We start from the raw sequence: 13652 nt of genomic DNA on the forward strand, positions 1-13652 counted from the left end.
CAAAATATAGCGTTCTGTCGTTCTCCAGATAAGATAACCTTAGGAGGGCAGCAAAAGTTTTCAAGTATCTAGTAACTCTTTAAGCATTGCCCCGGGGCCCATGCAAAACAAAACCCACTGACGCTCTGAACACAACAGAAAAATGTAATACATCTCCAGTGTTGATGACTTTAAATATGAATATATCACCATGAACAGCCAACACTGAGCGCTTGAAAACAATGTGACAGAGAACAAAGGACTTGCATAGAATGAATGAATGTACATCTTTTTGAAACCACGATGATTTGCCAGTCTTCATTATGGATTGAGCACCTTTGAGTCTGCATTCCCAAGACACAGGGAAGGATGCAGGTAGGGAACGCCGCTGCACTTCCCTCTGAATCATTCAAAAAGGTGAATACGAATACAAGCTCTCCAAAAGGTTTATAGGTCTGTATTTATATATTTATATATGTATATATTTAAAATAGTTATAGGCTCATTTGCGAAAGGCTCTCACAGTCATTTGCCTCTTCATTATCAATATAATTATCATTCTAGGTATTATATATATATATTATACAAATATATATATATATTTATATATATATATTTATTCTCTGTTAGCTCTGCCTGTTAATACCAGGAAGATGGGCTGATGACCAAAAGAAAACGTAGAACTGAATCGTTTTCATTCTACTGTGCAGAGATGCCAACGATTAGGTCAATCACCTAAGAAATGTAGAACTCTTTTATAATAAACCGAACAAAACACTGAGAGAGAGGGGACCGCTGCCCAGAAGCAGCGGACGTCATCAAAGAGTGCCCACGGACAGCGGGCCTCTTTAACTCCTGCATTGCATGAGAAAGCCAAGCGACCGATCGCTCAGCACTCCACCTTGTTCAACCAATCACCGGACCGGACGTCTCGATTGAACATGAACAACTCCAATGAGGATGTCTCTGTTTCGTTTTCGCTCCTTTCCTCTCTCTTTCACAGATCTTTCCATGGGCGCACAGTCTTCTCCGTATATAAACATCTTCTTTTAAAAAGTGCCACGTTTCTCATCGTCTTTTGGTCGGCCGAAAGAATAGATAGGGATGGGAGGGAGGGAGGGAGGGAGGGAGGGAGGGGTGAGAGATGACTCGCGTTCACTGACGACGTGAGGGAGGTCTCTCTCCTCCAGGTTCGTTTAACAGCCGAGATCTCAGTCAGAGGGGCTCTGGTGGACGGGAGGAACCCCCTGTTCTGCGTGAACATCCACGGATCACCTTCTGAGAGAACCTGTGGTTCTGAAGCTGGCCCCCCTCAGCTTCCATAGGGCCCCCCCCAAGGGAAGAACTTTGGTAGCGGCATGTTAACACGATAGGTGATGGTGGTGGTGGTGGTGGTGGTGGTGATGATGATGATGGGGGGTAAAGGAAAATTAAGCAGGATGTGTGGTTGGGAGAAAGAGAGAAAGAAAGAAAGGGGGGTATAGGGTAGGGGTGGTGGGATTCAGACTGCCCCTGTTTGCCTGCCTATTCTCTAGGATGAAGACACAAACTTTAAGCCATCACTAGTGAGGCGGTGTGAGTACATTCAGAGGTGCAGGGGGTGAGCACCTCTGTGTGGGAGGGAGGGAGGGAGGGAGGGAGGGAGGGAGGGAGGGAGGGAGGGAGGGAGGGGGAGGGGAGGCCAGGCCCTCAGCAGATCTGATTGTCTACGTGTAGACCAGTGTTTCCATCCTGTTCTTTCAGCAGCGCTCCACCAGGGCCAGAAGAAGTGACCCACTGCGGCGGTTGTCTGGCGTCTATTTGCGGGGTCAGTGACATGAAAAGCCTGTTTCTAAAAGCATCTGGGACACACCAACGCAAGATGACCTTTGCTTGCTGCTGCACAAAAAAACGATTTGGGAAACACTGGCAAGGACGATTTCTATGAGTCAGACAAACTATTCATATGAGTCTGACAAACTATTCCTATGAGGTGAATAAATTAATCAATAACCGCCAACCGAACAAATGGACCTCAAAGGTAGGACACCATGGAAAAAGTGCTAGGTTTGGTTTGGAACCACCATCAACCCTAGTTATTTGCCCTCCCGGTCATGTCAGAACACAGTATGGTTATAGTTTGCAAACAGTACAAGTATTGAATATAGGTTTTCTCTATATACAAAAATGATACATCTATATACACATCGGTAAAGTTCCAACATGAATGTAGAGTTTTGTGCAAGGAATGAATTGAAGCCAATACATTCATAATGGATGATCTATCTTAGACTTAACTATTGGTTCTATTTTCTATCAACTTTGTAAACCCTTTAACAGTCCTGATCAACTGTAAACATTTTATCAGGGGACTGTAAGAGTCCACTGAGTAGAAACTATATCCTTGATTACTAGTCACTAATAAAAAAAGATGCTTTATGCGGTTTAGTTGGGATTGTTGATCAAAACTGTGTTTATATTTGCGCTGTGACATTACAGCAGATGGGGGGGTAAAAAAAGTTTCCCTTTTTTTATAGAACTCGGTTCAAAAGGCAATGGTAAAGGAATGCTTTGATCGGGATGTAAACAGAACAGTTGCAACGCAATATGGTAGAAGTCACACATGTATGTTCTTCAAAAAAGAAACCAACACTAGGATTATCTTAAAGTTATTCACAGTATTTTCTCAGTCTGCTCAGGTGCTTAATATAACGTTTCCATTCAAAGAGAAACTGGAATGAATGTGAGCTAGAGAGACAGAACTACTTTAGAAGGTTTGACATTTCAACCGATTGTGTATCGAGGCTAACAGAACCTTACCGTTTACAATGGTGGAGTTTACACCACTTTACCTAACATTGGATTAGCTCATCAAAAAGGTTTTGTATCTTCCTTTGTGACAAAGATATGCTAAACTAGTTGGCACTTAAGGATCACGGCATCTGTCATTCTCTTCCACACTCCTCTGTCACGTCATTCTGAACTTGATCAAAGCGTGCCTCCTGCTCTGAAGATAAGGCCCTAGACACCTTCGCTTTGCACTTGTACTTTCTGGTTGTAAGACTGTGTACATAAGAGTAAAGGGACATCAAGCAAACTGCACTGTTCTGCCTTTTCTCAGCCAACCCAGGGCCTCCCTTCCAAGATCCCTGGTGAACACGTGTGTGTGTGTGTGTGAACAGTGTGTAGAATGGGAATGATCAGAAAGACATAGACAGGTATGACATTGGCCCACTGGTGTACTTCCGACTCCACAGTTCCAGACTTGCGCTCCGGTGGCCGCTGCTCGTGTCCGCTTGCTTGCGGGGCTTCGGTTGCTTGCTGATCTCCCAGGTGAAGTCCTCCATGGGCCGCGGGCTGGCCGGGCTGCTGGAGCCCTCCGGCGACACGTCCGGGGTGCCCTCGATGATCTCGATGCGGGGCGGGTCCATGAGGTCCATGATGCTGAAGGCCGACGGCTCGGGCTGGCACATCACCGACTTGTCCTCCGTGTTCTGCCGCCGGGGCCAGCTGCTCCCGGCCTGGATGCCCACGGACACGCGGTCGTCCGTCTGCGTCGTGCTGTCGCTGCCGCTCTCCCGGCACAGCGTCCACATGTTGTAGCACTGCGTGAAGTTGAAGAAGTTGCTGTTGAAGGTCTTGAGCTCGCCGCACACGTCGCGCCGCAGCTCCGCCAGCTCGTAGCGCATGGCCGAGATCTCGTCCTTCCACTGCGTGTTGAAGGCGGCCACCATGTTGGCCGACTCCTTGAAGGCCTGGATGGCCTGCGGCGGCACGGCGGCCGCCTCGGCCGAGGAGGCGGTCGAGCGTCGTGGGAGCGGGTGCGGGGGCGCGGGCGCCCGGTAGGAGGGCGGGGAGGTGGGCGGCACGGAGGTGGCCGTGACGGTGGAGCTAGTGCTGTGGTGGCTGCGGGCGGCCGCCGTCTCCCTCTCCAGTCGCTCCAGCTCCACATAGGCGGAGGAGCTGGCCCCGTCATCGTCCTCGATCATGTCCTCATTGAGCAACGAAGTGCCATCCAGACCATCATATCCCTCTGCAAGAGAGGGGTGGATACGCAAGCACAGGGACATTCAACACGGAGGAGGAACAGCTGGGGGGGGGTCGTGGACTTAAGAGAGGATGCTGAGCCGGGAACGTCGAACACACATCCATGGAAAACATACAGCGTGTGAGTCGGGAATCAGATGCAAACCCGTCCCTGATTGGCGGACCGGGGTTTCGGGAGGTGGATCTGAGTTACGAAAGCGTCTCCCTGTAGAGTGTGGATGTGCGTGTGGATGTGCGATGCTGTACTTGCCACAGGTACTTGAGCTCAACCCTTCCAATGGCGTAGTTAAAAGACGAATATCGCTTGAGAGAAGGTTACCATCTGAAGCTCTTAAATAAACCCACATTAAGAACCACATTGTGATACTGTGTAGGTGGTCGTGACAGGGGTGGGGTCACGTAATCAAGACTTTATGTGTTTTGGGTTTTAACTTTGCTTGAACGATCTTAAGGGCTAGAGGGCTGTCTCAAGGGAAAGCACATTGTTTAACTCCTGTCCGTAGCGCAATACTCTGTGAGTGCCATACTAAATCTCTTCACCGGACTCACATACAGTAGGCTTTCCAAGGTGATTTTACACTGCCTTCTCAAGAATCTCAGAAAATGCCAACCCTCTTTCCATCTTTTCACTGCACCGCACCGTGTGAACTGGAATTACACACAAGTTATCATCCATCATTTTGTAAAATTTGAAATTCAATTTATTGGTTTTTAGGACTCAGCACTCTCAAAACATCTTTCAAAGTACTGCTTTTGTTGTGCAAAGGAAAAGATGTAAAGGGAATAACATAAAAAAAGAGAGAAATCACACGACATTGGGCCGAGAAGCAGATATGAACCCTATTGAACATATCGGGACCAGTGCCACAAGGCTAACTGGCCCAGGTGGAGAAGTCCAGTGGAAGGGGGAACCTCCGTACTGGCTGAACCAGGGAGAGGCTGCAATCCCACAGTCAAAGACGGCTGACAGACTTTAATGTCAAGGGCTTGGACTCTGCCACACGTGATCTTTTCTTGAATACATATATATATATATATATGGAGTCAATGGAGTTAGAGAAAAAAAATGTACAAAACAGGTACAAGTGGACACACGCTGCTCTCACAAATGATTGGAGACAGTGGCGATGCAGTAACATTTAGTGCTATCTTAAATGGTTGCGATATGAAAACATTACGGAAAAAAACCAGGGCAGTGTGGACTATGCCATACATTTACACTGATAAGGTGGTCTTAGCACATTTAAAATAGAGACACTGACGGCACACAACTCACAGAAGTCAGAATTAGTATGGGCACCGCAATGTTATCAATATTCCCACCAAACGTCTGGCAAAGACTGATTATCAGCAAATGAGTTCAACGGCAGGTTAACGCCTCTGAGTTCTGTGAGTTGTTTGGAGAAGTTAACTGGCGTACTTTCTACAATCTATCATTGTTTTTTTTAAACTGGGTTTACTGAGAAGGCAGTGCAAAAACACACATATACATAGATATATGTATGCGTGTCAACATTAAAAATACCTGCGACCATCATCACTGACGCCTCCAGCTGTTCTTTTCCCCTGGTTATCCTTCAAGAGACGACGGCTCAAATGGAGAGGGGCCCGCTGCTCGTCTGCCCTACGGGGGGGCTCCACAGACCCCCTCCCCCACTCCACGGTGCCCCCTAGCCTCTCATTTGGTCGGTAAGGCCACTTTAACAAGCGCGTCTTAACTAGAGGACTACGATACAAATACTGTTTTAAGGGGATTGATCGGAGAGCCTCAGCCGATATTTGGCTTGACTTTCTCTTTGTTGTTCTATTTTAGGCCACTATTCACTCAAATCATTTCAAAGAGGAGAACCAACGTTGTAACCAGATACTATTGAAAAAAAAAAAAAAAAAAGCCCCAATGTTTCTGCCATGGCTGCTAAACTGTGATAGAAGAATGCGGCCAATCATAGAATGGACGATAAAGTTATTGTTTTGGGTTTTCTTGTTGCTATTGCAAGCCCTCCTGGAGCAGACAGAATGGACGCAGGGTGGTCTATTGGGTGAGTAGAGGGTCAGCAGTTGAGACGGTGGGATTGGAAGACACTCCTTTATCCTCAGCACTTCTGTCACTTTGTTGCATTCGTGGATGGAAACCCAATCAAGCATGAGAGGATTACGAAAGAAAACAAAACAAAAAAATGTCCAAATAGAACAAGTATACAAATTGAAGAAAACGTTCAAATGTCTCTTCTTATCAAATGACAGCATCAAAAAGTGTAAGAGAACCTTGAACAATTCAAATCCATTTTCTTTAAAAAAAAAAATAAACCAAACAAAAACTGAATCCTAATAAGTGAAAGTGTTTCAATAGGGTTCATAGCTTTACTCTTGCAGGCAAACACCAAATGCACTGACGGTAAGGTTGTTTTTCTGAATGGGTTCTGCTTGCACAAAGAACCTGATGATTTTAAGGGTTTATATTGTGAGTACTGTGTCACAGAAAACATGCCCCGTTAGTAGCAGTGTGGAGAACAAAGGTCGGAATGCCTTCAGTTTGATAAAAAAACCCTCATTTGCATTGTAACGCATTGTTTGTATATTTGTCATTCTAAATATTTTACTTCGGCAATTCACATGAAAGAGAATTCGAAAGGTTCTTTAGATTTCGTTTTTTGAAGACACTGCTAATACGCATAACCATTTTATGCGACACAACACAGCAATGTGGCCAAAAAACAAGTTATGAGAAAGGTAACTAATGTTTTGTCATCTCCATTACGGAACAGTTCCTTTGTGCAACCAGCATATGTCGATACTCTAATGCTGTTGACTTACCTTGCAATGGTTACATGTTATTACTATTGCGAAATATTTATATATAGATAAATATAAATATAAATATATAGATATATACATATCTATATACATATATATATATATACATGTACCCTATGATTAATTTTCACTATGTAAGTTTTAAATGCATGCTTTTTTTTTAATGCATGGGCATCGACAGAGTACTAGCTGGTATGATCTATCAGTTCATTGTGGCACCACCCCTCCCTTCAAACCTTGCCCCACAACACATATATATGTACAGCATCATGTATCTAGAACAACACAGCTGGAGTTTGGACATGCTCAGAGTACTTTCTGCCTAGCCATGCCATGTGGTGTGTCAGTGCTGGCGGTCCGAGTGTTGTGCGGAGCTGTGGGAGTGGCCTTGAGACCCCCCCCCCCACCACCCCACCCTGATGTAGCCTCCAGCTTGGCACCACGTGTAAAGCGACGGATCGGAAAGCTGGACTAATGATGCGTGGATCGTGCAAAGAGACAGGGGCGGACGGACACTATAGAGGTAAGAACTAAAACAAACAAACACACAAACACACACACACACCCACAATTATCGCATCAAAGCTTTCGAAATGAACAAAACAATAAAGGAAAGATGACTGGAACCATTTAGCGTATGGCTTCAGCTCAAGGGTCCCCCACTGTACATATGTAGGTATGTTAGGTATGTGCGCATGTTTTGGATGTATGACGATATGCAGCCTAAAACCCCCTCTTGCGTCTTGGGGCGGGGGAGGGATTTATTTTTTTACCTGTTGTGGATCTGAGAGTTGAAGTGACAGTGGAGGATGTCATTGAAGGCAAGCAGTCGTCGTCTTGGGAATAACCGGCCTGAATTGCACGGAGGTAACTGTGGCTTCGAGTGCGGAATGAGCCAGGCAGGTCCAAGGCCTCCATGGCCTGGGATTCTACTTCACTAAAAACGGACTCGCAAACTGACTCAAACTGGCCATTGACCTCAGTCTCACTCACCTGAGAGACAAAAACAGGAATAGCAGTCCTTAATTTTTCCTCTTCCTTTCTCTTTCTCATTCTGATTCTTCCCCTTTGCACAGTAAATATGAAGGAGTGTTAGCATGTTAGAGCAAATTCCATCCACATTTCATTCCGTAAACTGAACACAAACAGACACATATCATAATCAAAGGGAAATTTGTCAAAAGAAAAAAATTATATATATATACCGGGTATTTGTAATAAATGATAAGACTAAATACAATTGTGATTTATCGTATTCCATTTAGCACAAACCAAGGATTAGCTTTGAGAGATGTAAATGTTTCTACATGGAAAATAGGAATGCTGGTGTCCACTGAACCTAGTCAAGAGGTAAAAAAGAAGAAAAGAATGAGTATATAACGAATAACTGCAGTGCAAGCTTGTAATGTAGTAACCTACATTAACCTTAGTCTATCGCAATGTTCAGAATGCTTACAAATGAGGCAGGCCTACATGTCTTATGCGCCTCATTTGCATATGGTTTAGCTGACTGATTTTGTTGAATGTAATTTGCTTATGAACAGAAATGTAATAGAAATACCCTGGGCAGTGCTACGTCAACTGTACCTTCACAGATATTTACACAGAAATTTGCGTTCATAAAATATCGTTAGCATACGGTCATCATCCATTGAAAAACAAACAGCTTTGTTTGTGCTTACCCTTGTCTACTTCTACTGGAGACTACCACGGCTACGCTGATGTAGCCTAAAATAACCAACGCCAAAATTAGCAAGTTAATACCGCTGCTGCTAGCTCGAGCAGCGCTACACCACAGAGCTAAAACCGACTTCCTCGTCCTGACTCCGTCATCCTCTCCCCGGCCCCCGTAACGTCGGTGGGGGGTTGCCTCGGTGCGCTCTGTCGGGGCGCGACACTGGACTCACCTGGCTGACGCAGCTAGCCTGACTGAGGGTGCTGACAGCGCGCATGTAGCTCTGGTTGCGCGAGCGGAAGGGCGGCGGGTGGAAGCTGCTGGGGTCCAGAGTCACGCTGGTGTGTGGCCGCATGTCTCTGGTGGTCTGTAAGTGGTAGCTGTGGCACAGGGGCGGAGAGAACGCTTGTGATTAGTCAGAAATGTAGAACCTCTTGGAACGTGCTAGCATAGTGCCGGTGGCCATAGTAGGTGCGTAATCCCAGTCCTGATAAATTATCATCAGGAAATATTATAATCCACTATCTTGAAGTGATCGGATGCCATAAAGTATTAAGTGAGCGACCTATGGGGGAAATAGTGTGGATGTGGGCTGCTTTCCAATTGTCCTCAAGTTAACATATTCCGGTTGATCACAGGGCCATATCGCGGCCACATATGAGCATATGTGCGCCTTGCCCACGTCGTTAATCACCTTTTATGACGCTGAAGCAGCTCGGCTAAGGCTCAGCCGTCCCGACTCAACATTGTTCCTTCCCTCATTGTCGATGACTACTGCTCATGCTCAAGCGAAGGTGATCAAGCCTCAGCTGGAGCATTGGGAAAGGAGTACCAGAACGGAACCATTGAAGGAGTACGCACGACGTCTCTTCAAAATGTCCCCACAGAACCGGTCTCGGCCCGCCCCTCTGTGCATCCAGAAGGCGCACGTGTCGCGGTGTCTGTGCTGCCGCCCATCAGAGACACATTGAGAGCTATGGCTTACATAATGACCTGAGGATCAATTATTCAGTGCAGGCAGGCAAAATAGGGGACAGGTTTGTTATGGAACAAAGGTGGCGGAGGTGATCAGGGTCCTGGGAAAGAGTCCCTGTAATAAAACCCCGCCCCAGACAGGGGGGATTGCCACAGCTCCAGGCCTTAGTATGGATCACCTTAGTACAGAGAGTTTTAGCGTACTTAGAATAAGCAAAAAGAGCCTTTACAAAAGAAGAAGACTTGGTGAAGATTAGCACCATTATATAGGGATGCAACTCTGATAAGTACAACCCCTTATGCCTTCCTTTGATTACCTTTTCACCTCTCAATGATATTAAACATCCCCAGGGGAACTTTAACCTCTGTGTATTAAACCATCTAAGGCACTTAAACATACAGAACAGACCATCAGGTATGATAGCGACTTGTAGCTTAGCAACTGTGAAGTGTGCATCTATCGTAGGCGTTACATGAGGGTTCAAATACTTTTTTTGTTACAAAGTGGTTTACAGACCAACAATAAGAAACTATTCACAGATGTATCATCATAGGGAAAAAATGGTCACTCATAACCCTAATTATGGGTCTTTATTATAAACCAGGGCACGGGTAGTAGAGTTATCGTCACTAGCGTAGTCTGCTACCTGTGCCCTGCCATCTTAAAGCAACAGACCCATCATTTGTGTTATGAGCAACAGCTGTGTTTGTGCCATGATGACACATCTGTGAAATGAGTCTGTTGTGGTCATCGGGATCTCTGTGCCATAAAAGGCCCAGTCACACAACCAGCAGTAGTCCACAAGCTCGACTCGGGAGAGAAGTGACAGTTGTTCTGCACGCTCGTCAACAGCACTGTGATAACACGAGGCCCACCGGCCTGGTAAGACGTTGCGCAAACATCGAACTGGCAGATAATAAAGGTCAGCAAAACAAACCGATTTGCTGCAAGTGACACCCAGCAGAGCACAGCTTTACCAGATCTTATGAGCCATCCGAGAGGAACGGCACAAAAATAGCAATTCCCGTGGTGGAGCTAGCTCTGTGGCTACACGACCAGAAGCAAAGAACATCGGCTAAAATGCTAAAAAAACTCATACAAATGTGCATTACCGCTACCTAGCCAATCACTGCTTGCCAAGCCGGGTCTTTACCTTAACGGAAATGTCTAATCACTGGTTTCACCAAGAGACACACACAAAGAAAAATGTGTTTTGACATAGGTGTCATGGAGCACCTACTTAAAGCCAGGTTTATTGTGTTTCAAGAAGCTTTTGCAATTAACTTAAGCAGCCTCTTTATGAGGGACGTGTTTGAGAGGAACGAATGGCATGACACGATGAATGTCCACATCTGGAATGATAATTTACAGGCTGTTAAAGATCATAGAAACAAGAATTTTTCTTAGGAAAAATGTTTCCTTAGAATTACTTCAATGAGTACTTTTTTATTAAGCTTCTTAAAGTATTTTGCCTGTAGAAAATGATAAGAAACGTACCCTCCCTCTCTCCCTCCCTACGTTTCTCTTTTATTGTGCGTTTCACACACCTGGGCTTGACAGGGGAGATGGACAGTGAAGAGATGCCCTGATTGGTCAGAAATGAGCAGGAATATCTAATATTCTACTCAAGAACATCTGACGGACGGCTATGGCCATTTCTAACAAATCAGTAACAGCTCAAGCGATAGCTCTTGAATCCTACTTACAGCCCCTTCAAGTGTTAACTTCAGCAGATAGAACGGTCATTTATTACAGCCATCAGGGCAGACCTGTTCAACAGCCCCCGGCCATTGTTGAGCGTATCACAGCCCCAGGTGTCCTACATCACCCCGGCGGCCCAGGGGGCGCTTCTACCTGTGGGGGTCTATGTGGACTCTCTGCATGGCTGACTTGAGCACCAGGGCGTCGGGCCGCACGGCCCTCTGCGGGGAGGTCTTGGGGCTGGCGTCCGAGTCGCCGCTGTCGTCGTCCACCTCGCCCATGGCCTTGACGTAGCTGCTGCTGCGCATCCTGCGACAGGGGATCTCCTCGTCCTTATCCCCGGGGTAACCACTCCACTCGTCCTGGGGCACCTGAGAGAGAGAGAGAGGGGGGGGGGAGGGGAGAGAGGGGGGGGGGGGGGAGGGGAGAGAGGGGGGGGGGGGGGAGGGGAGAGAGAGTGAGAGAGAGCAAGAGAGAGGGAGAGAGAGCAAGAGAGAGGGGGAAACAGGGAGAGAGAGAGAGAGAGAGAGAGAGAGAGAGAGAGAGAGAGAGAGAGAGAGAGAGAGAGAGAGAGAGAGAGAGAGAGAGAGAGAGAGAGCTTTTCTTTAATACTTTTGTTAGCACTCCAAAACATTACGATGAGATTAGTCACCGTAGAAAGGAAATACATTGTCATAACTACACTGGGGCTTTTTTAAATAGCATGTTAAAAAGAAGACACATTGATTGAAATCACTAATTACAAACCAAGGAAATGCAAAAGACCAGTCTGCGGCCTCTGAAGATAACCGAGGCTTCACCATGTTGACAGCTTTGTTGTCTAGCTGCAAGAGTGCAAAGGTGATCATTTTAATTAGGCTATATTCACGTTACCTGTATTTAAAGGAGGGTTATAATGGTGTTGTACATGTTATTTGTGTATGCCTGTGTGCTTTTAGTTTTCGTGGTTGTTATTTAGAAAAACTTCCTGTAAATATTTTTTTCTGAGATTCTTTTTTAACAGATAAGACTTAACAGGCCATTCTGTGAACATATCTCTCCCTCTATTGCATTATAATGCGCCTCTGATTGGTCCCCATCCTCATCCCCCATGCAAAGGGCGGCTCCCGAAAACCAACCCACACCATGACCAAAGCATCGGGAAAATGTTGATCTGCATCGTTATAATATTACTGCCTCAATCCCCCTAGCTTCTCCACTCCATCCTCGCTGTGATATGTCCGCCATTCCACTGGAGGATACAATGCGAGAGCACTGCATCGATTCTGATTGGCTAGCTCTCTCTGTGCATCCCGCCAATGTATTTCGATTTACATATCAATGGAAGACTCTTCCTGGTCTTTGTGAGTCTAACTTTGTGGGAACAGCGGGGGAACAAATTGCTTCAGTTAATATACTAAATATTCTATTGTCACGATCCTACTGTTGGGTAAGGTTAAGCTGGTTGGTAACTGGTGGTCATGGTAACGGTGGGAGTGGCTCCCTTGATTGGTTGATTGTGGTCACCTGGGGGATCCAAGATGGTGGATATACACAGCATGGGGGCCAGTGGTTACCGCCCCGGCAGGATAAGACTTTGTAAAGCCATTCACCCAGATGCCAGTACACACCAGAGCTAAGGAGTCCAACGGGGGAACGTGACCGCCCCTTCACCGTCATTGTTTGTCAAGTGTTTGTCTAAACATGTAAACCATAACTGAACGAGACAGCTACCGTTCACCACAACGCTTGGGCTATCTCCATAGCAAGAGAGAGAAGGACCAGCGCTCACCAGGAACCCAGGTGAGTCACTACACACGTGCCCCGGAAGCTAGTTGCCTACCAGCTGTGGTTATACCACGTATGTGTCTCGACTCCTGCCTAGACAGAGAGCCGGTTTTCCCTAGAGACCAGCGGGGTCGTGACACTATCATAAATTATTCCTTAACATAACAACATAACTGCGGACTGACTCTGATAGTTACATAACTTTATAATTTTTTCTTCATCAGTTACACTCGTGTTTGTGTTTGTTTCACATAGTTAAATTTTCTGTTACCACAGCAGTAGTTGTCATAACTGTATTCCAAGCATCCAAACAGAGGTTACAATGCCACAGTGCTAGTAACTTAATTAACCGCCAAACGATCACCAGACATGCTGAATAAGGAATACCCTGCGGTGAGTGGCTCACTCCGACGCTGTTGCTCCACTAAAGTGTCTAACATTACGTTTAATTCCGCCGAACACTGCAACCATGGCAACTGGAGAGGAAGAGACATGATTTAGAACCATCTTGATAGCCTTTATATTGAATTACCAGGATAATTAAAACATTCAGTCTAAAATGGATGAATAATGGCGGATGCATAAGCAGAGCCCAGGAGGATTATGGGAACATGACATGTTGGGTCATGCTAATGAAATACGATGAATATGCATGCAAACAACAAAAAGGAAACTGCCATGTACAGAATTTTTATTGTTTAATCAAGTGTGTAG

At 45.9% G+C, this 13652-nt stretch overlaps 1 protein-coding gene across 1 annotated transcript in view; it reads right to left on the reverse strand.

Annotated features, from left to right (window-relative positions):
* Positions 1-1637: 1637 nt before the first annotated feature.
* dlgap2b (discs, large (Drosophila) homolog-associated protein 2b) overlaps positions 1638-13652 on the reverse strand; it is a 61569-nt gene continuing 49554 nt past the window's right edge. The window contains exons 4-7 of the mRNA XM_060041659.1: positions 11325-11542; positions 8727-8874; positions 7593-7812; positions 1638-3991 (exon numbers count right to left, since the gene is read on the reverse strand). Of these exons, the coding sequence (XP_059897642.1) occupies positions 3159-3991; positions 7593-7812; positions 8727-8874; positions 11325-11542 (1419 nt within the window). The 3' untranslated portion in view covers positions 1638-3158. The remainder of the gene's footprint in view (positions 3992-7592; positions 7813-8726; positions 8875-11324; positions 11543-13652) is intronic.

Source organism: Gadus macrocephalus, chromosome 21 (assembly GCF_031168955.1).
Source record: "Gadus macrocephalus chromosome 21, ASM3116895v1".
NCBI lineage: Eukaryota > Metazoa > Chordata > Actinopteri > Gadiformes > Gadidae > Gadus > Gadus macrocephalus.